Source organism: Rhododendron vialii, chromosome 13a (genome assembly GCF_030253575.1).
Source record: "Rhododendron vialii isolate Sample 1 chromosome 13a, ASM3025357v1".
NCBI lineage: Eukaryota > Viridiplantae > Streptophyta > Magnoliopsida > Ericales > Ericaceae > Rhododendron > Rhododendron vialii.
The window spans coordinates 22,450,631-22,473,754 of record NC_080569.1 but is presented as its reverse complement, the minus strand read 5'-3'; the positions used below and the strand labels follow the sequence as shown (position 1 = coordinate 22,473,754).

Below are 23,124 nucleotides of genomic sequence, written 5' to 3'. Positions count from 1 at the left end.
AAAAATGCTACAGGGACCGAATTGGGGGACCGAATTCGGACCGACGGCCGCCGGCGGGCCGTCTCCGGCCACCGGACGGCCGATCCGAGCCGTCCAAAAATTCTAAAAAAAAAACCGAGGGGCCCCACGCGGGAATCAACGTCATCCGAGGTGTGTAGGGTGCTTGATCGGAGCACCCCTTTTCGTGTGTATATGTATATTATACATATACACACGAAAAGGGGTGCTCCGATCAAGCACCCTACACACCTCGGATGACGTTGATTCCCGCGTGGGGCCCCTCGGTTTTTTTTTTAGAATTTTTGGACGGCTCGGATCGGCCGTCCGGTGGCCGGAGACGGCCCGCCGGCGGCCGTCGGTCCGAATTCGGTCCCCCAATTCGGTCCCTGTAGCAACACTCGATACTCCTTATATGATGTAGGCATGGAATCAGTGGATCACTTGGACGTGTGCGCCAAGCAAAATTGATGAAGGACATACACAAAGTAGTGTTGAGAGTGCCCAAATCCTGCACTACTTCAAGACTTTGTGGCTTTTTTTTGAATATTTTTAAAAACATTCGTACAAAAGTCGTAATTTTAAGTTATCATTCATCTGTTAGCCTCATGTATAAAATTAAATAGCGACCACGCTCAAACTTAGCCAATAATAGTATATAATTATGTAATATTTCTTGTCTAAATACAAACAGTTCGGGTTAAACCCTAAAACTGATAATGTGCTACCATGGCTTGTTTATAGATAGTGGGCATCGTGTTAACTTACGTACGTTGACACTAACTCTTAAAATGGTATTGAGTTCGGATTTGATATTGATAGATAGAAGCAAACGGTAGTTTACCACAAAAAATAAAAAAAAATAAAAAAATAAAAAAAGAAGAAGAAGAAGAAGAAGATAGAAGTAACGGCACCGTTCCTGCTTCCTTTCCGTTATCTTCGCTTAACTAAAACGGTCGCATTGCGGGAGTTCCCTTGTACGAAAGGGCAAGCAACCCAACCTCTCTGACTATCTCTCTCTCTCTCTCTCGCTCGCCGATTTCGTGTGGAAATCAGAAACCCTAATAGGTTACGCTTCAAACACCCCACTAATTTCTCTTCCCCTAAAATAAATATATAGACACTATAAATTGATCGTCACTCACTTGTTCTCTCTCTTGATTTTGACAGCCAAAGCGTCAGCCGTCTTCGAATCAACCAATCACAATCAGCAAAACCCAATTCGTAATTCCCTTACTCCTTTGCTTATCGTCTTTGGCTATTGTTGCTATTCTAGAAAGAAACCCTCTTACGTAAGTTTCTGTTTTGTTACGCCTGTTACCTACATATGGAGGTGTTCAAGTTGTTTAGTTTGTGTATGGATATTTGGTGAGGGAGGTGTAATGGTGTTTCGATGTTTGAAATTTTCAGAGAGCAATCGGAAAAGTAGGGTTGCCATGGCCAAAAGCCCCTTCAAGCTCGACCACCCATTGGGTTTGTTTCTTCTTCTTCTGCTTTATCAGTACCCATGTTTCTGTGTATTTTTCTCCCGGGATTTTCCTCTATGGAAGCGTTTTCGTCAATACCCATATCTCTGTTGTGGTTGATTTTGTGAAAAAACGGAATTTTGGCATGATTTGATCATCTTGCTTCAGTGTTGATTCTGGATAGTAGTTAGGATGTAGTGGTTAATTGTGGTAGGGATATTATGGTTGGTTTCTGAACTTTGGCATGATTTGATCATGTTGGTGGCCATAGTTGTTAAAAACCTACGATACATGATACGTATCTTACGATTTGTACCGTCTTCTTCGGGGAACGATACGTATCCCATCATGTATTCTTTTTGTATAAAAATCCTACAATACGACCGCATATCCTATGATTTATACGCGTATCCTAATTCTGTACGTATCCTACGATTACTTATTCGAAAAATGTCGGACCTTATTTCAAGAAGCGGAACCCCATATGCATTCATCTAAGCCGTTTGATCTAATTATGGCATCTTTCAAACCCTTTTAAAGAAATTCAACCTCAATGTAGGTCTTGTATAAAAGTAAGAACCATACTTCGATTGTATTTTGTCCTACTTTTCTTTTCCTAACAAAGAGAACATAAAGCCTTAATGTAATAGGCCCAGTTGAGAGACTTGAAATTTTGCATCTTAAATTTTTTAAAATATAAGCACAGTTTGTTGGTGTTATTAGGTGGATCTACTTCTTAATTATATTTTAATTATAATTAAAGTTGTTGAAACATAAACTAGATTTAGTATTTTGACAAAGCTCCAATTGACAAAATCCAAATATGATAGATATTATCGAAAAAGATATAAATATCTAGTTTTTAGAAACTCTAAAATATCTAGCTATAGAACATCCTTGTGAAATATCTAGAATTTTTTTTATGAGAATTAGTCTCATGTGTAATTCTAGAATTACCTCAAAGTTTATCTTGTGTGAAAATATTTTTGTACTAGAGTCTTCCATGGAGTAGTACAAATAGGGATGGATTCTAACCATTTTTTTCCAAGCCAAAAAAAAAAGTTTGAGTTCAAGTATAATACAAAGCCTTTGTTTGGTTTCCATCTTTGGGTATTTTAGTTTTGGTAGTGGGTGAAGAGAGAAATAGGATAATGATTGGAGAGAGGGGTAATGAGTAGAGAGAGATAGACAGATAAAGGAAAGTAATAATTAGAGAAATAGGGTAAAGATTGAAGAGAGAAATAGGGTAATGATTAGAAAACAAAAACAAAACAAAGTTAAAACAGAAAATGAACAAAGCATTTTATACTCTCATTCCCCACTCTTGTCTTTAGTACTTCCTCCGTCCCAAAATGGATGACAATTTTTGAAATTCGTGTCATTTTTCATCGCTTATATCTTTCAATCTATAATATTTTTCATGAGTTTGAAAACTTTGTATGATAGAACTAATCAAGAACTATCAAACAAGATCCATATTGCATATATTTTGAGATCCATATTGAAAGATATAAGTAATTGAAATTGACACAAATATCAAAAATTGACATCCAATTTGGGACGGAGGGAGTATTCAATATTGTCCAATTACACAATAGAAACTCCTACTCTTCTAGCAAACGTATCTCAAGATACACAATACGTATCTCGATACGAACTATATAAGTGAAAAAACGATACACGATACGTATCCCGATTTGAAAATATTGTGGTGGCAAATTCTAGATAGTAATTACTAGTTAGGATGTAGTGGTTGATTGTTGTACAAGGGCTATTATGGTTGGTTTCTATTAAGAGTTTTTTTTTTTATCCCCTAAACTATGCACATTTTTTCTAGTTAGTCCCTAAACTATCAATTTGACGATTTCATCCCCTTAACTATCATTCCATTATCTACTTAGTCCAATAGATAACGGAAGTTAAGAATTTGGATGGAAAATGCCATGTAAGGCCTGTTTAGGACCCTGGAGAGCAGATCCTTGATTATGATAGCCTTAGAGATAAAAATTAATTATGACCCTTTAAGATAAAATGATTAGAAAAATAAGACCTTCGCACCAATTTCAACAGATTGAAAATTGGAACACTTAATTTTGTAACCAAATTTTTTAGTATATAAACCTTCTAAAAAATTAAGTTTTTGAATTTTCAATCCTTTTGGAACGGTGCAAAAATCTTATTTTTCTGATCATATTATTCTAAAGAATCATAATTAATTTTTATCTCTAGGGCTATCATAATTAAATATCTATTTTTTATTTGGGACCATTTAGAGCAGATATTTGATTATGAGAGTTATAGAAAAAAAAAATTATAACCTTTTTACATAAAATGATCAGAAGAATAAGATCTTTACACTGGTTCACACGGATTGAAAATTAGAGCGCTTAATTTTTAACCATATTTTTAATATATAAATAGTCTAAATTCTATATAAAGAACTCTTTTAAATAAAAAAAAATATGTATGTGTTAGTCTCTATAAAATGTCACATAAGATTCTAATATATGAATTTTGTAAAAAAATTAGATGCTTCAATTTTCAATCTGTTTGAACCAATGCGAATGTCTTATTTTTTTTGATCATTTTATCCTAAAGGGTCATAATTAATTTTTATCTCTAACGCTCTTATAATCAAGTATCTGCTTTACAGAGTCCCAAGTAGGGTCTTCCAAGACATTTTCCGTCCAACTTTCTAATTTCCGTTATCTATTGGATTAAGTAGGTAACGATATGATAGTTGAGGGGATGAAATCATCAAATTGATAGTTTAGGGACTAAGTAGAGAAAATGTGCATAGTTTAGGAGATAAAAAGAAAAAAAAAACCTCTTCTATTAATATCGACAAATTGTGTTTGTCACTGACTCACTGTCCATGTCTCCATTGTGGTTGATTTTATGATAAACGAACCTTGGCATAGTTTGATTATCGGCTTTGGTGGCTGAGTCTTGTTTGTGGTTAGTGTGTGTGTGTATATACATATATTACGTATATGTGGTTGATTTAATATTGGTATGAGAAGGATTGCCGATTTCTCAAGATTTGATGAATAATACCATGGGCTTGTTTGGTATGGTTTCCTCTAAATTACTTGCTCTTGATGGGTTTTCTGGTGGCATTTGGGCTGCGAGATGATTTATTGATGAAGTTGCCACTGTTTGAGGAAGGTGAATTCCGTCGTGCACTGTCATTTAATTTTGCATATGCTACTAGAATTGTGGTGCTCTCTTTCAAATCACGTTGGTTGTTTTTTCCTTCACTTAACTGATTTTGAACATGAAGAGTTTTGGTTTTCCTTTGACTGCTGGACTTGATATCTGAGGGTTCGGTACATTCTCTAGTCCTTTATTGGTGTAACTCTTAATGTTATTACCACTTACCAGTCTTTTATGTAAAGCTCTCAAGGAATTTTGGCCAATCTTATCTGCTACATTCTCTAGTCCTTTATTGGTGTAACTCTTAATGTTATTACCACTTACCAGTCTTTTATGTAAAGCTCTCAAGGAATTTTGGCCAATCTTATCTGCTGAGATAAGTTGCCCATAATCAGAAGCTTCAATTCCTGAGGTTCTTTAACAAGTATATGATATTTAGTTGCATAAAAAAATGTACCTTCTCGTTTGTCTGATTGCATGTGCAATGGATTGCTTGGTTGATATTTCTTATTTGCCTTGGAATGGTTTGTTTTTTGTAACCCTATTTTACACGAGAATGGCACACTAAGAATCCCAGTTATTTCTATTTTTCTGCTAGGTAATGCTAAAGTCCTCAACTATAACATGTAGCGCAAAGGGAACAGGGGAGTTCTATAATTATTTTATACCAGTGAGAATATATGTAGAAGCATGAAGCATCAATATATACAAAACTTCATATATTCATCATATTACACATAATTTAACCTAAAATATTGGAAGTAATACACATTTACCCCCCAAAAAATCTGACAAATTGCATATTTAACCCCTGCTACGTCCCTATACGTGTCCCCCTAAAAGAATTACTACTTAAATTTGATGTCCCAAACATTTTTTGCCGTGTCGTGTCCTCTAGGATTGTCTGTGCTTGAGAGACCATAACTATCTAACTTCTTGGGCAAGTCTGTATCTGAAGTTCTAGGCATGACTTTTGTGATAGTGTGATTATATTGTAGATATGCCCTCTCCAAGCCTAGCATTTGCTAGTTATTTTGGTAATCAGACAATGGACGCGGTCTACACGCTAGGATACGCTCCAACATGTTCATTGCTTGATCTTGGAACTGTCTAAAGTCAAGAACCTTCAATGTTTGTCCTGCAGTGCTTTTGCATTGTTGCTGATACTACTGGACATATGCAGCAGTGGTCCCTTAGAAATTTATGCTTCTGTACATCATAGTATATAGGATCTTTATTGTAGTAGTGTTTGAATCTCCATTTGAATGTTGAGATTTCTTCTTTCTATGATTTTGCTTAGCAGTTAAAGAAACCAGATCTGATTGACTCACTTTGAAGGTAGTCGTCCTGCACCGGGAAAAGATGAGTTATGAGAAAACCGGACCAACTCAATGCTTTTTATGTGCAAATACACAAGGCAACCCCATGTAATCAACTTCTAATTCAGCGTGCTGTGTCCCAACGGTCAGCAATAAGCACAAGCCTTGAGCTACAGAGCAACATTTCTATGAGCAATTTGTGTTGGTAATCCAAAAATTTATTGAAAGAACACAACTGACTGAGAAAACAGGGAAGGCATACCTCTCTATTACAGGAAAACAACAAGAATCGAAAGAACTATTGCTGAGAAAGCTACAAAATATTCACTAGGGACTAGAACTGCTAGGATTGACCGAGTGTAGAGTTAAGAGGGTAGGGCTTGAAACATCTCTATGGACTTATTCAACTACTTCGTATATTCTTCAACCAACCGACAAAGGCTTACTAGTATAAACAATTCATTGCCCTCTGACCCACCACCATTCATGAAAACATGAGGTAGACCCATCACTCTTTTGGGATTCTGGATTACACTGGGGACTTGCGACATGACTTTTGGTGGCAACCACTAAACTTGACGAGAAAGTGGTTGTGTTTAGCATGGCACCTGAGAAGATGTTCATTATCCTTTAAATTGATGATTAAGTTGCCAAGTGCGACTGAGGATTTCTAAAAAGATCAAAATTTGAAGGAAATCACATTAATACTTCCATTGTTTGCACTTCTCTTTAGTTACTCTTAGAACATTGCTCTTCTTTTCCTTGTTAAGTAATTTATTTTCCTGTTTGTCAGAGAGGAGGCAGACCGAGGCTGCTCGCATTCGAGAGAAGTATCCTGAAAGAATTCCGGTACGGTTTCTTTTCCTTTAGACAAGAAGTGGAACTTATCGAGTTATGGTTTGTTGGATGCTTCAGTTTTGGATGCTTCACTGTTTTCCTCTTAACTATTTCTGTTCCTTATCCAGGTGATTGTGGAGAGGGCTGAAAGAAGTGACGTTCCTGAAGTTGACAAGAAAAAGTATGTTGGTTCTAGTTTCTTTTGCACTGTTTTGAACAGTATTAGGGATTGTTATCTAAGTACTTTTGATTAAATCATTACTCACGTAGTCTCGGTCTATGGCTATATTTTCCACTCCTATGTTGATATGTTCTGCAGAAGTTCTTGCGTTTAATCTATTGATTCAACCATTTTTATAGCTTGGCTATGTTTTAGCATCAGAACGAGTAATCTTGCTGATTTTTCCTCCTTATGGGCAATGTTCTTTGTTGGCCTGAATATTCGAGGTGTCTTTCCTTATTAGTTTTCGGCCGTAAACTGTAGGAATTCTGTCCTTGTTTGTGATTGCTGGTTTGGATGTTGGCATAGATATATGATATAACAGAAAATTATACTTCTTGGTGTTTTTTCTTGATTTTGTTGTCTAACCTATACTATATACTAAGCAAATGTAGTTTCCAAAAATAAAATAAAGCTCTCTCCTTACTTCTCTCTCCTATGTGGCATTCTTCTATTAAAATTCATTTTCTTCTCTTTTTTTCCTATACTTTTCAAATTACCAAAAGTTAACTATAAAAAGTTTGGAAAAAGTTTCCAGTTTCCTTTCATGCTCAACCATTCTCTTATATTGACCCCTCATAAACAGTGGGGTCAATAACATAACAAGACGGGGTCTCAATAAATAAGTTTAAACATATTTAAAATTTATTGCTTCCGTGCATATCACGGGTAATACGCTTGTATTGGATTAAGTCTTTGGTTAAATGCAAGATGTATTTACGTGTCTCTTGTTTCATGAGAACAGATACCTTGTTCCTGCTGATTTGACTGTTGGGCAGTTCGTTTATGTTGTTCGGAAGAGGATCAAGCTCAATGCCGAAAAGGCTGTATTTGTCTTCGTCAATAATGTGCTACCTCCCACTGGTGAGTCGGAATACCTTATATATATATATATATAGAGTCCGGATCAAGTCCACATCCTTACGGTCCGCACCCGTCCGCACCTCCCCTTTCCCAATTGAATTTCGATGATCCGAGCCGCTCAATGTGTTTAGAAAAAAACTGCTCAGATGAAGCCTTTTCCGGTTATTTTTTTTACTGATTTCTCGTGGGTACCTTTAAAATCACGTTTTGATCACATTGAGCGGCTCGGATCATCGAAATTCAATCGGAAAATGTGAGAAATGGGGAGGTGCGGACCGGAGCTCCGGTCCACACCTCTTGACCTGATCCTGACTGTATATATATAACCTCTAAACCCGATCGAATTTTGATGATCCGAGCCATTCAATGTAATCAGAACGTGATTTTAAGGGTGCTTGCGAGAAATCAGCAAAAAAAATGACCGGGAAGAGCTTTATCCGAACAGTTTTTTATTGAACTTTATTGAACGGTTCAATTATTTTGATATATATATATATATATATATATCAGTTTATAGAATTTGAGCTCGGTTTTTACAGCCGCGTTGATGTCTGCAATTTATGAAGAAAACAAGGATGAAGATGGGTTTCTTTACATGACTTACAGTGGTGAGACCACGTTTGGGTCCCTCCAAGTTCAGTGATGCCAATTTCTGTAAACAAAGTTTCCTGAACTGTAAATTTTCGGCTCCCTTTTAGCGGTCAACAGCCAATTTACCTGTCCATGGTATAAAAAAAAAACAATTTACTTGTCCCAAGAACTTAAGAAAATTCATTTTATTTATAGATTGGATTCGATAAGAAGGAATTTTGGAAACATTCTAGTTTCGCTATTGCTGTTTTATACATATGACAACTAACGAGTACTTCCTTTTTTCAGAAGCAGAATATACAGTCCATTTTCTTCTTGGAAATTATGCATGATCTTTCTGTGAATATTGAGGTAGAAAAATGTGTAGGTGATACGTAGCATTCAGTTTAGATTTGGTTCAAGTTCTTCACAAAGATTTCCTTCTGTCACCTAATATTCTGAAACCAGCCCAGCAACTCTCTCTCGAGATGGGGATTTGGGGGGGAAGGGAAAATGAGGTGAATTCAATTTTCAGAGAAATCTAATTTGTTTACATCTTTAGTAGTACTTTTTGTGGTCTTTTTCTTGGCCTCGAACAAATGCAGCAAAGCATGGAGTAGCATTCACATACTGATCATTTGAAACAGAAACGAAAATTGTTCTGAATTCCTGCTCATTTGTACAATAGATAGATTTCCAACATTAAGTGTGCAATTTGCTGAATTCATCAGGTGATGGATGAATTTTTCTTTTGGAATTGCTTCTTGATCCATTTGATCCCCGTGGAAGTTCCGGTCTTGACCTTCTGTGCTCCTGCCGTGGCTACTGCTTTGGCTTTACCAAGTCCTGATCCAGAGTCCGCCTTCTTCTTACTGCCATTTCCTTCACTGATCGTCGGCTTATAGTCTCCTTCCATTGCACCAATTCCTCCTGCATCCCATTGATCCGCCCAACTTGGTGCCTCATACGCCATAGTTGCTTCTCTTTCTTCTGAGTGCAGTAAATTTCTATACAAATATTTCCAACGAAAGATACCTCAGCAATCAGTGGGTAACATATAGGGTTCACCTATGCCTATTATAGGTTAATGTGTTCGCTTCTTTCATAGTTGAAGTACAAACTTAAAGTTACCCACATAGTAAGCGATGAAACAAGAAAATAGTCTCTCTTTTTTTCTTTCTTTGTTTTTTCAAGCTTATAAAGAATGCAGAGGAATGCAATATTTAGCTAATGAGTGGCAGCATTAACTCAAGCATCAAAAAAACAAATTTTGAGCCACTAACGTAATAAGTACACGATTTGTTAGCAGATTAGCGGGCGATTGGGAGAGCTCTTGACACGAACTAAGTCATTAGTGCTTCTTACCACTTGAGCTAGAACACAGAAATCCAGAAAAGCATTTGAAAATCTTTATATTGGGAACAGGGAGCAATTTAGACAACAGAGAGAGAGAGAGAGAGAGAGAGAGAGTACTTGATGGATGGCTGCTGTGATTGTGCTGCTCCTTAACGAAGAAACTTCAGAAAAGGAGTAGAGTAATATATAGAGGTCGAATCCTACTGATTGTATTTAACAGAGGGAGTGTGTGCGCATGTGGACAGCCTATCTTTTAACCTTTTCTTTTTTCCACCACTAAACAAAAAGGTACTATTTGCAGTGCCAACTCACTTGGGTTACCTTCTCGCGAAGCAACGTAATTTGTTTCAATTCTTTATGAGTTTTTTTTTTTTTTTTTTTAAATGTTTGACATAACAAACTCCTCTGAAAGTAGTACTAGCTCTGTGGGTATTCACCTGAAAATAAGAAGCCACCCCAGAACCTGGGGCACCTCCGCCTGCAGTCTTCTGGAGGAGTATTATTTTAAAACTGGTATGGGACTTTGAAGTTTATCTATCATCTGCACTTATCCCAATTTATTAATTTTAAATTGATTGTGGCTATTGGTAGGTATTCGAAAATGTTAGGGTACATGAAATCCATCTATGAAAATGTCTAGGAAATGGGATTGGATGGTTCAGTTTTCCATGGATACTAGGTATTCGAAAATGTTAGGGTATATGAAACACATCAATAAAAATATGTAAAAAAGAGGAATGGACGATTCAGATTCACATGATTGTTCAAATTTACTGGACATTTTCATAGATGGGTTTCATGTGCCGTGCCAAACCTCATAGGTATTACATGATTGATTAACCTTTTGACTAGGTAATTGACCGCCAATAAAAAATCTGTGAGTCTAGATTCTCTTGGTCCTAGTGACTGGTTAAATTTGTGACTAGTTAAACACCCAATGTCACCATCCGTTATCGGTGACAAATAATCCGAATCGTTCATCAAATTGAAATATTTTTCTGAGTTTATCTGTAAAAAATCAATTCAATCAGAAATGGAGTAAATTAGGAGTCAATCAAATTTGGTCGACTAGTAGTAAAAAAGCCATTGAAGATTGTGCAGTTTCAACAGATCTGAAGCTCCCTTTAGGAGTCCAGCTGGTGATGGTGAGCGTACAGAAAACCCTTATTGAGATTTGGGAGAGTTCTCCACAGATCTTAAATTTGTGTGATTTGGGCGATCGTGATTTCTCCCGCCGATTTGGGTCACTGGTGGTGGAGGAAACCTCAACTGAAGGTGAAGGGGACTTCTAAGCTGGTGGAATTGAAAGTATTTACCGGTGGGTGGTAAAGGGAACTTCGAAGTATGTGGAGAGACTATTCAGTGCCCTAAGAGCAAACGTAATGGCCCAGCCCATTTTTTCCCCCGGTGATGGGATCCATACTCTATCATGAAAGTCATCGCAAGTGATAGAAAAGGGACCTGGACACTAAATAATTTTTCCGGCTCGTGAGAATTGGAAGGATTCAGGCGTGAATGTGAGCGGGGAATAAAAACTAGAAGATTTTTTAATCTCTTTTGAAGCAAAAATCGAATAAAAATGGGTTTGTCATTGAAGTGGATGGTGCCCAATGAAGCTTTAACTCAAATGTAAAATTCTAGTACCAAAAACGAACCATGGTACCGAAAATGGACAAATCAGAAGGCAAAATGCAGTAAACCAATTTCCCCACAAAACAAGAAGTCTCTTGCCGAGCAAAAAAAAAAGAACACAAACAAGAAGAAGTCTCTCATCCTCTGCCTATCAGCCTCACTCAGAGGGCCAAACTTTCATTGAAAATTAGTTGATTTATCTACAAAGAAGATAACCCATACTAATTCATCACCTACTCAATTTCAGCATTGAAAACACCTTTTTAGTCGTTCTTTCTCACCTAGTTTTCCTAATAGACTTGGATTTCTTCATTTTCCGACTCTTCTCATCAAAACTGCTCAACGAGTATCCACTTGGTATTGCAAAAGGATCCGACTGTTGCACCGCAGTAGGAGGTGGCGGTGGCGGCTGCTTGAGAAACTTGCTGGCAGAACTCAGGCGGCTGGTGCTCCGCCTTGGCAATGCGGTTGACGACGTCGAGGCCGTCGACGGGAATGATGAGTAATTGGTTTCTGATTCCTCTTCACCCCGCGTTGAAGGGCCATCACAAACCAAATGCCTAGGACTTGAAAACGGTGTGTAGAATTGCTCAGTTGGTTGAAGCTCAACAAACTTGGTGAATGTAATTACCACCCTCACTGTTGGCATTACCGGAATCGCCACCTGCTCCCCACCAAAACAACCACCGCCCGATCAATTTCATAAAACCAAACACAAACTACTACGTCCATCCACCTAACGGAAGAAACCAATTATCCAAAACAAAAAAGAAGTAAAAATGCATCAAAATGGATAACTATTGCTGAAAACATTAGTCTTTTTTTAAACAAAAAATCAAATTATTCGAGTTCTGTATTGTTGATTTTTATTCCTATGTCACAAAAATAGTTAGAATATTTGGCTAATCAATAATCCAAACGAGTTGGTCAAGTAGGCATAAGAAATTAAATAAGTACTTCGTCCTAAGTTCGCATGTTCGAGTCCCATAGAGACCAAACATTTCAAACTTTGGGACCACCGAAGTGTTTGTCCGGTCGCTAGCATTAGGACTCAAGTGGTGTGCAAACTGCCCCAAACATCCTATTTTATCAAGATTTGCCTAGCAAACATAATCAACGCCCCCTAAAATCAACAAAAATGGAGACAAGCTTAACCCACAAAACACCCCCTAACCCAACACGCCTAATCAATTCAAACTCAATTACCAAGTGGGTCCACTGGATTTTCATAGTATCATTAAACGGGTAGGTAGTTAACTTAAAGGTGACCATCGACGGTGATGGACCTGGGTCCGGGGGTCCCACTTCAACCGACCCCATCTCAGATTTTCAGGGACCCACGAGCCGTTGGATCAAAACAATGATCCATACGATCCTTCCACGTCACTCACCGACCATTCCCGGCCCCACCAAAGCTTCTTCACAGACTCCCTGTCGCCAATGCCCGAGCAAAGCTCCTTGCTTCAGCATCAAAAGAAGGAAAAAAGCGAAAAAGCAATACTAATAGAGAAAAAAACAAAACAGAAAAACAGTTTAATAAATAATTAAACGCCACAGTAACTGACAGCCACGCATCGAAATACCTAATATGCCCCTTACCTTCACCGGGAACGTCCCCGTCGGAAACTTCGTCGTGAGCAGATCTCTCATCCGTCTGACCGCCTTCACCTTGTTCGCGAGGATGTCGAGTAACGGCAGCAGCTCCTCCGTCTTCAACGGAAACTGCTCCGTCAACCAAACCAACGGCCGCAGGTTCTTCACCATTTCCTTCTCCTTCGTCTGCGGCGGCACCACCGCCACCGCACACGGCGGCCTCCTCCTCTCTGGCACCATCATCGACGGCACCACGTCGACGCTCTTCCTTGACACCAGCACCACGTCCCTATCGTCCCTCACAAAGCTGCTGTGGCGCCGTCGCTGATTATCCGAAACGACGCTGAATTGCGGATTCTCCGCGACGAGGAAGCCGTCGTCGTCCTCGTCCAGCTCCAGAGGCAGAACTTGCCCGTCCGAATCGCCCGTGACGATTTTCCGAGACCTGTAAGCGGAGACGGCTAAGGATTTAATTTCAATGGTGACAAAAACGTGTAAGTAAATTGTTTCGATACGAAATTTTATTTTCATTGATAATTTACGAAATTGAATTCTACGCTCCTTATTTGACATATACACTCCTTTTTTTTGTCATCTAGCAAAAAATTTACATATATTTTCAACACTAAAATCCAAAAAAGAAAGAGTTCTAATGTAAAAATAAAATAAAATAATGTGTAGAATTCAATTTCTATAATTTATTGCGCTTAATTTATTTTATTTTGTCAAGGTATACTATCTAGTTACTCTCAAATTTTATTGCATTTAAATTTTTAAAATTCGTACCGATAATCATGCGCAGATAATACTATAGGAATGTCAAATTAAATATGGCAAAATCCAAATTTTAGTGCATTTTACCAGATAATACTATAGGAATGTCAAAATCCAAATTTTAGTGCATTTTACCAGATAATACTATGGGAATGTCAAATTGAATATGGCAAAATCCAAAATTTTAGTGCATTTTTTGAACCCCTTGCCTGTAAGTGAAGACCACGTTGTGGACCTCGTAAACCCTAGCCTTCCATTCCCCCACGCTCTCCGTCTTCTCCTGTCGCCTCCAGTTTGTTCTTCCCACGAGCTCCGCCTGAGTGACGTCCATTCCCGGGCGGTAAACGCTCGTCTGAGCGCAGAACGAAGCGACGTCGTTTTCACTCAGCGAATTCCCAGCGTTCTCGAAGGCGTCGTAGATCTTGCGATTATCGTGGTTTAACACGATTAACGAACCGGAGGGAAGGTCGAGGGTTTGATCGCCGTCGCCGAGGAAGAGGAAGCTCTGGTCCGCGCGCAGGGCCTTCATGCCGTCGAAGCCGGAGAGCGACGTGTCGGCCCGGAGGTTCCCGTCGACCTTCCAGATCCTGTACGTGTCCGACGGAGCGATCTTGCCGACGAAGGGAACGATGGAGCTTTCAAAATGGAACGACATCTCCATGTAGAAGTCTCTCATCCGGTGCAGAACGGAGATCAGGCGAGGCAAACGACGTCGCCATTTCCACCAGGCGGCTCGGTGCTGGTGCTGGAGGAGAACGGTTGACACGTCGGTGAAGCGGCGGCAGATGGACTCTTGCAACGGGTTCCAGCCGGAGGAGTTTTGCAAGGAGATGTCGGCGCCGGCTCCGGCGAGGGTGGAGGCGGCGACGCAGTCGTTGAGGCGGACGGCGAGGTGGAGTGGGGTTTCGCGGTGGGGGTTGTCCCGGCGGTCGAGGGCGAGGGAGATTTTGTCGGCGATTCGTTCCTGGGTCAGTGAGTCGGACTCGGTGCGGATCTTGGACGGGTCGGTGAGCCGGGGCAGGGCGGAGACGATGCGGGAGAGGGCGGTGTGATCGCCCGTGGCGACGGCGTAGTGGACCGGGCTGTTCTTGTAGTCTTCGGGTTTTATCGTCGTCGTTGACGGCGACGACTTCGACATTGTAGAGAGAGAGAGAGATGTGTTTGTTTGCTGTGTGGTGAGTAGTTAAGTGGAGTGTGAAAGAAGGGAGGAGAGAGAGTGGAGGAGGTAATTGAGGAAGGAGAGAAGAGGGTAGTTTCGTCAGAACCTGGGGCTTATCGGCGCGACTTTTCGTAATTCTTCTGCAGCTCTGGCGATGGGATGGTGGGTGGGGAATTACGTTTCATTTTTATCGATCCGGTAGATATAAACTGCGGTTGGTTCTTTTTGTTCTTTTCTGCTTTTTTATTGGAGTATTATTGTTAATTGGGACCGATTCTCTACTGTTATAGCGTTGATGAATATTTATTTCAGAAAGCATGTGAGTACAAAAAATGCCAATTTTGGACCCATCTCGAGTTCCACAAAGATGATCGGAGTCTCTCATTTTGTTGAAAATGTTTTCTTAAGGGTCCTTGCAAAAAATCACTTCAATTCGATATCGGTAAGTGTATTTCCTAATCATCTAACTATGCTTCAGAATTTAGGCCAAATTTTGAAGCAAAGTTAGATAATTAGTAGATTTTCTTGCCGGTATCCGATTGAGATAATTTTTTTTAGTAACTTTAAAAAAATATTTTGAACAAAATTAACGGCTCCAATCATCTTTGTAAGACGCGAGACTTGTCCAAAATCTATTTGTGTACGCTGATTGTACAACTTTTGTTGTACTTGTAGCACCTCTGTAATTAATTGTTGTGGTCTTTGTTTACAATTTGGCCTCGTTTCCGAAAAAAAAGGAGTAGAAGAAGTCTGAGTTAGGCTCCATTCCAGAAACCTTCTTAAAAAATAAGCAGCTTATTTTATATTTTTAAACTCAAAAATAATATAAATGAATAATATTTTTTAAATTTTTTTTGCATCGTATAAAAGATCTCGATGAGATTTTTCAAACAAGATCCATATTGCATATTTTTAGATTTCAATAAACCCATAATTTTTGAGTTTGAAATTACATTTTTAAAAAATAAACACATTTTCTTCGTTCTGGAACGGAGCCTTAAAAGCGTTAAATTTTTGATATTTTCAAAAAAATTGGGTAAAATTCATAAATTCTTATTTTTTTCCATTCCACTCGTTGAGACGGGTTAATAATTTACAAAAATTTGACGCAAAATTAAAAAATATAAAAATTATTTAAGGACAACAAAAATAAGCTTATTCATTGGAACATCAATTTTGTCAGATATTTAAGCCTCCTGATTTTTTTTTACCAACCGATAACAGATGATATTATAACTCCAATCAAAGATTACATCAAGATGAAAACTCATCCTTAGACAAAGGACCAAGAAACAAAAACGACGGGGAGTCATCCCACAAACTATATCCTAAACCAACTAAACCTTTTCCTGCAGAAACAACCCAAAACAACCTAATCGGGAAAAATCCAGTCGGGAGAAAACTCACCGCAGTAACCGGAGAGAAAACCTCCACAAAAGAGAGAAGAAGAAGCAAAGAATCGCAAACCAACAAGAAAATGAAAATTAAACCTTGCCATCATCATCTACCAACATAGATTTCCAACTCCGCGCGATTCAATCATGTACAAAAGCTCCGCACCCACAGCCACACATTTGAACCGCACCACCAGAGACAAGTCACCGACGAATGGCGAATATGATGGAGGAAGTCCAGCAGTAGAGGAACCGAAGAGGCCAATGCGTTAGGAGGTGTGAGGAGAGGATGATGGTGGAGAGTGATGAAAGGTGGGGATTGAGAAGAGATTCCGATCGGAGGCCGACGGAGAGAAAAACTCCATGGGGGAGATCACCCCCCTCCCGCTGCCCATTTTAGGGTGAAAACCCTAGGGGAGGGAGAAACAAAAAGGTGCGGCGGCTAGAGAAAGAGAAAATAGCTTCTTGATTATCGTTCGGCTATATAAGCCAAATGACTTTTTTTTTGTTCTTATTCAATTTTTTTTCATATTTGTTAGTTTTTCGTCAATTTTTGGGAATTATTGCATCGTCATCATAACAAGAGGAATCTAAAATGTAAAAAATTATGATCGAAATTTAATTTTTTTAATAAAGATGAAAAATTGGCTTATTGGCTTATTTTTGTCTTTATTCAAAAAAAATTAGGTTTCGATTGTAATTTTTTACTTTTTAGATTCATCTTATCATGACGATGCAATAATTCCAAAAAAATTGACAAAAAACTAACAGATATGAAAAAAAAAATTGAATAAAGACAAAAAAATAAACCAATTAACTTATTTACCGGAACAAGGTTTAATAATCATAAATGTCTTAGGAAAATCAATGATGGTGATGTCCGTTTATTTTTCTCAAGCAAGCGAGTTTGGAAGATCTATAAATGGATTAGTAAATTACCAGCTGAAAACAAAATGAGCTTTGATGACAAGTTGAAATGTTCTCTCTACAAAACAGGCATTTTGAATAATTTTGCGTTATATCCAAATACGTCTTGTACCTAAACTTGGTAAATTTTACGTATCCTCCTATCGGTACTCATTTTTGGACTGAGAGGATCCAAGTCCTATTAAATTTATAATTTTGCTCATACTATAGACAAATAAATTCGAGGAATTTGGCTAAGTGGACATGAAAAAATTATTATTATTATTATTATTATTATTATTATCTTTCATGAGGTCTCATGTTTGAATCTCATGGAAGTCAAAACATTTCAAACCTTGGTGCCACTAGAGAGGTTGCCCAATCGTTACCTGCAGTGCTCTAAAATTAATCGAGATGCGCACAAAGTGTCTCAGACATCTAGTTGTATTAATAAAAACCGTAGAAGGACACCCAAAAACAAACTCAAATAGTAATTGCACTCACAAATTAGGTGGGCATGACACAAGTGTGCAATTTTGTTAACATTGTTCCCCTTTTTCAATTCGGGAGTGATTTTTGCACATCTCGTTTTACTAACCACATTCTTTCTTTCTTTTTTCCAGTGTGCGAAGTTACTAAAACACATTTCCCCTTTTTAATATTTTCTTTTTTGTTGATATCCAAAATGAAATAATTTTTGTACAAAATTTCGTAAATTTTAGTAATTTCCTAAACTAAAAACAAACAAAAAAAAAGGAGTTTGGTTAATAAAAAAAGGGTGCGACAATCCGTCCCAATTTATGCTTTTGTTCGCAAGGTAACCAGAATCACAGAGTGCAGTAATGGTAATGGTAATGGTAATGGAGGTGGGCCGGTGGTGGGATATGATACAATCACGTGTTTCCTGTACCTATTATATCAACGACTTTCCGCTCCCTTTTCTTTCGATTTCCTAAAAAACTCCGATGATCCAACGAACGAGATTGGTGCAACAGCAACACTTGAATGTTTGAAAGTAGAGAAATGTTTTGGACGGCTGCGGTTGAGAAAATGGGAAAAAGCAATGATAGGAGGTATGACGGTGGGTCCTTTAAAAAGTTGTGTATCGTCAGTGACCATGGAGTATTAAAATCGAGAGGAAAAAGGGCGTGTCTGGGTCAATCCGGAGTCCGGACCCAACACGGATTTCATTTCACTACTCCACGAATACATTTCCACTTTCTTAGTATCTTAAAAAATAAATAACTTATTTTTCATTTTAAAATTCAAATATAATGACATTGATAACTCTTTTTGATACATTACATAGGAGGTCATCCTTTTTGACCATTGGTGGATGTCTTTTGTTGAATCCCATAAATAATTAAATAAATAAGATAAAAAAATTAAGAAATTAAATAAAAATAAAATTTAGTTAAAAGTGTGGGGTATTTTGGACTTTTGGCGGACGACACCCATTGGACCCAAGAGATAATTATTTATTTATCTCTTTTTCTTTATATCTTTTTATTTATTTAATATTTAATATTTTTTTATTTAATTCTTTAATTCTTTTATCCTATATTTGTCTTGTCAATAAATGCTATGGTGCCCTCTATCCAAAAGGGGATACCGGTTATGCCTCTCAAAAGTTTAATGTTATGTTTTTGAGTGGTTATGTTATGCAATTTTTTATAATAATGGCATAACATTTTTAAAAAATATTATGCTTTTGAGTGGTTATATTGTACCATTTTAAAAAAAAGTGTTATGATCTAATATAATAATAATAACAATTTTTATGCCCCTGATCCACACAATAACATAACATGTAATGTCATTTTGTGGTTTTGGAACCACACAAGACATAATGGGGGACACTGTAGGGATAGACACCATAGCATTATTTTGGGAATGACGTCGGTGTTTCCACCCCTATTGGAGACACCGTATTTTTTGGAATAAGAAAATCATTATGAGTATAACCAAAACTATTTCAAGCATAAGCAAAACCATTACAAGGCATAACTTGGTTGGTTATTGTAGAGACTCGTAAATCATTTTAGTTTCTTTAATCATTTAAATACGTGGAATATTGTATTTTAAGGTTGAATTGATGTTTGGAAGTGTTGATAGCAAGTGGGGTTTGATTTGGTGACCGTTGCAAAAAAAATTCATTTTCTTGTCCAGCTTGAACCGGTACTGGCTGTCGCCCAGTACTGGTACATGGAGTTCAGAAGTTGTGTTTTTTTTTTATTTTGGTATTTTTGGGTTTATGAACCGGTATTGGGAGTTGCCCAGTACCGGTTACATGCTGTGTTTTTCTATAATTTTCAACACGCTTTTTTGACTTATATAAATACCTATTTTTGTCATTTTTCACATCCAAACCCACGAAATAGATCTAGAAACACTTCCTCTCACCTACCCAACTCCAATCTCACCCAAATCTTTTGATTTCAATCTCAAATCTTCAAGATCCAAGGGTTTCCAACCTCAAAATCACTTGAATCTTGCTTTTCGTGAACAATGTGTAAGTTTTGTATTCTTGCTCACACTTCTTGGCTCTCAATCACGTTTTTTTCTCTCTCCTTTTAAAAATTTGTTGATCATTGCTTGTTTATCTTGTTTTTGGATTATATTTACCCTAGATCTTGTAACAAAGCTTGGGAGGAGCTTGTTCTTGAAAGATTTTGGCTTAATCCACCTAGTAGACTTAGGGTTTTGCTTAAAATCCACTTTGGTAGGGATTTTTTACCCTTGTTATACGTTTATGTGATGTTTATGTACCTAGATCGTGCTTGGTTTCGTGCTTGAGATTGGGTTTTGCGTTTCGGTCGAATTTGGAAATTTCAGCCCGTTTTCTAGATTTCAACAAACTTTAAACGGTCATAACTTCTTTGTCCGATGTCCGTTTCATGCAAATTTTATATCGAATCGAAGGTCTTGAAGTCAGCTTTCATTTGCGATGAGAATAATCTGAAAACTCTTAGTACACAGAAAGTTATTACCTTTTGAGTAAATGTGTGTCAGTTTCTCGATGTCTGTGGCTACTCCTAAGATTGTTTTCGTTCCGTATTATGACTCCTTATGTGATTAGAACCCGTTTGAGTCATTCTTGAGTATGATTGCTTGTGTCTTAATGACTCATTATTCGATCTTGTCTCTTGGTACTCGTTAGAGTATGATATGAGTGTTGTTGGGTAGAGGATGTACCGTAAGGTTAATAGTAGTACTATGGGCTATAAGAGATAATATGGTGAGTGTTATGGATGGACATGATGCTTGTCCAATGATCCGATCGGACATATTTGTAAGTTTGTAATGCAATGCATGGCGGTAAATGAAAGAAGGTGAACTGGGAAAATGTTATCTTCTTGTATTCGGATTGATTATGCATGTGTGTATGTCTGAGTTGATAATTTTAAATTGAGGGTCCTGCAATGCAAGATGTGGTAATGCGGAGACTCTAGAGGGCCCGCAACGCAAGGTGTGGTAATGCGAAAACCCAGGTGGAGAGAATTTAATGTGACGCAAGGGATGGTAGCACAGTTGAATGTCTTGCTTGCTGAAGAGAATTATGGTTGACTTAGTCGTTTATGTTAATGTTTGGATTGTTTGTTGATTAAGATTGTCGCTGCTGAAAAAATGAATGAAAGGTTGATTCTATTGAGGTTTTATTAAAGAAAGAAATTTTGTTTTGAAAAGAGGATTTTTTATAAAAATCCTTCGGTATTCTTGAGCGAATCAACGGACTCCGGCATTCAAGCTCGAATCAACGGAGTTTGACCTGTATTGGTCTTGAATTTTCTCTAAATTGTTTTTGGAAATCAAAAAGGAAAGTTTTATGAAATGAGGCTCTATGGTGGATGGTAGGAAAAAGGAAGTGGTTTGTGGCATTCATTGAAAAAATTATTCGATGGTTGAACTATTGTTGTTGTTTGTTGATTGATATGAGTCTTAATGCAACTTCTAGCTGACGTGTGAATAGTTAGGGTTATCTCTAAAATGTCCAGAATTCCAAAGTCTAAATTTGTCAGTTCATTTTGGTAACCCCTCTTGTATCTCATGTTCGATTGTTGAGTCTCATTCGCGTTTGGTGCATGTGTTATTGCATTTTCATATAACTTGAGTATAGATTTCTCTACTGGGCTAGTGTAGCTAAACCTATCATTTTCAGGTAAAAAGCAAAGAAGTTGGCATAGCGAGCATCTCGTGCTTGTTGTTCACGTGTCTCGGAGATATAAAGGAGGAGTTAAATTTGCATTTTATTTGAAAGTAGTATTCGGAAGAATGAATAACGTAAAACTATAATATTATTTTGGTATTGATAACTTGGGACTTTGAGCCAAGCTTGTATCTTTTAAATTTAACTTTGAGAACTGGAAAAAATAAGTCATTTGGGTATCATCGGTACTTCAATATTGATTGTATTTATTGAAAATGATTACTATTTATGTTGAAAATCAAGAGCGTGACAGTTATGCGTTAGTTGGTTCTTGGTTATGCCTTATTATGGTTGTATTATGCTTGTAATGGTTTTGGTTATGCTTGTAATGGTTTCGTTATGTCAAAAATTACGGTGTCTCCAAAAGAGGTGGAGACACCGAAGTCGCTCCCATTATTCTTGTTTCTATTGACTTCATTGTAACTTTTTCATCACAATTTTTTTATTTTGTAGATTTCTCAAGTCTAGACAAATAATTAAATAAAAAAATTGATGAAAATCTTACCAAAAAGTCAAAAAAAAGTCGAAATCTAAGACAACCTGTTAATGTAGTATGAAATCTTATGTTCGCTTTGGATCTCTAGAGACCCAGCCCTCTTCTCTGTGCACGGTTTTAATAAATTTTCTTTTTAATTATTACTCTTGTTTGTTTATTTATCTCTTTTCACGCATTATTCCAAAAACGTTTTTTAAAATCCAAACCGAACAATTGCAATCATGGGGTTTACATCAATACACCAATTTCTCTGAGAAAACTCTATGGAAATTGCCGCCGGCCGCCGACCAAACATACCGACGGTCACGCGGGGCCCACTCCGAGCCTCGTACGGATGATCCGAGCCGTTCAATAAATTAAAAATAAATCAAGTGGGCCAATAAAAATCAACTCAATTCGATATGTGTAGATACTTAATCCAATCTTCAATTTTTTCATTCATTTTTCGGATTTGTGAAAAAAATTTAAGATTAGATCAACCACCTACACATTTTGAATTAAGCTGATTTTTTACAGGCCCACTCAATTTTGTTTTTAAATTATTAAACGGCTTGAAGTGAACCCCGCGTAACTGTCGGTACACCAGGTCGGTGACCAACAACGGTTTCCGTAGCAAGGTTGATTTCATTGTCGTTATTGCCTTCTATGTGGGTTTTCTTACTTTCCTTTTTTTCTGTCCTTTTTCGTTGGAAATTGATTTTACCATTCCTCTTCTTGTTAATGTTATTCTCATTTTCTCACAAAATAAATTATCTTATATAAATTCAAAAAGAAAAGTAGCAAAATCATTCATCTTTTCGTTTCTCCTGTCAAGCATCTTCTTTTGTTTTTATTACCATTAGCTACACTCTAAAAGTTTTCATATAGGGTTAGAAAAATGGGAGAGAGAGATTCAGGTCCTATCAATTTCAATGGCATGGGCTGGGGGAGAGACCTATAGGATAGGTAGTGTCATACATACTGTCATCTTTCAGTGACAGCTTCAATAATCATCCAAATGTGTTCTACTCGTATGGAAACAATTTTGGTAAAAACAACGAAGAAAGAGTTAAAAATATCCTATGGTTTTTTTTTTTGAAAGGAAAAATATCCTATGGTTAGAGCATCCTTATCAGGCTCAACAGATTTTAGATCAAATTAAATTTTAAAATTATTTTTCTATTTTAGTTAATCACTTT

At 37.5% G+C, this 23,124-nt stretch overlaps 2 protein-coding genes across 7 annotated transcripts; one reads left to right on the top strand and one right to left on the bottom strand.

The window, feature by feature from the left end:
• The first annotated feature begins 952 nt into the window (after nt 1-952).
• LOC131315285 (autophagy-related protein 8C-like) lies at nt 953-8,675 on the top strand. 4 transcript variants are annotated; one of them, XM_058344438.1, is made up of 7 exons: nt 953-1,065; nt 1,168-1,221; nt 1,408-1,470; nt 6,732-6,787; nt 6,904-6,956; nt 7,741-7,859; nt 8,399-8,675. In XM_058344438.1, exons 3-7 carry the CDS (start codon nt 1,434-1,436, stop codon nt 8,500-8,502), a joined length of 369 nt encoding a protein of 122 aa, XP_058200421.1. In that variant the 5' UTR covers nt 953-1,065; nt 1,168-1,221; nt 1,408-1,433; the 3' UTR covers nt 8,503-8,675. The 4 variants fall into 4 exon arrangements, with proteins under 4 accessions (XP_058200421.1, XP_058200422.1, XP_058200418.1 ...); XM_058344439.1 differs by having other exon boundaries at nt 980-1,065; nt 1,168-1,289; XM_058344435.1 differs by lacking the exons at nt 953-1,065; nt 1,168-1,221 and having other exon boundaries at nt 1,380-1,470.
• Nucleotides 8,676-9,029: 354 nt separating this feature from the next.
• Nucleotides 9,030-15,124, bottom strand: LOC131315284 (uncharacterized). 3 transcript variants are annotated; one of them, XM_058344433.1, is made up of 3 exons: nt 13,994-15,124; nt 13,017-13,455; nt 9,030-9,436 (listed from the first exon to the last, which is right to left on the bottom strand). In XM_058344433.1, the coding sequence occupies exons 1-3, from the start codon at nt 14,920-14,922 to the stop codon at nt 9,392-9,394; spliced, it is 1,413 nt and encodes a 470-aa protein (XP_058200416.1). In that variant the 5' UTR covers nt 14,923-15,124; the 3' UTR covers nt 9,030-9,391. The 3 variants fall into 3 exon arrangements, with proteins under 3 accessions (XP_058200416.1, XP_058200415.1, XP_058200417.1); XM_058344432.1 differs by lacking the exon at nt 9,030-9,436 and adding an exon at nt 11,466-12,081 and having other exon boundaries at nt 13,994-15,123; XM_058344434.1 differs by lacking the exon at nt 9,030-9,436 and adding an exon at nt 12,103-12,153.
• Nucleotides 15,125-23,124: the final 8,000 nt, after the last annotated feature.

Bases quoted from the DNA above. Each gene is read 5' to 3' on its own strand.
- LOC131315285 (XM_058344435.1), top strand. From the start codon at position 1,380: ATGGTGTTTCGATGTTTGAAATTTTCAGAGAGCAATCGGAAAAGTAGG. The intron at 6,788-6,903 runs GTACGGTTTCTT...TTCCTTATCCAG, and splicing joins AGTATCCTGAAAGAATTCCG to GTGATTGTGGAGAGGGCTGA. The intron at 7,860-8,398 runs GTGAGTCGGAAT...CGGTTTTTACAG, and splicing joins TAATGTGCTACCTCCCACTG to CCGCGTTGATGTCTGCAATT.
- LOC131315284 (XM_058344432.1), bottom strand. From the start codon at position 14,922: ATGTCGAAGTCGTCGCCGTCAACGACGACGATAAAACCCGAAGACTAC. The intron at 13,456-13,993 runs GCAAGGGGTTCA...CTCCGCTTACAG, and splicing joins AACGTGGTCTTCACTTACAG to GTCTCGGAAAATCGTCACGG. The intron at 12,082-13,016 runs GTAAGGGGCATA...GGTGGGGAGCAG, and splicing joins CGGGGACGTTCCCGGTGAAG to GTGGCGATTCCGGTAATGCC.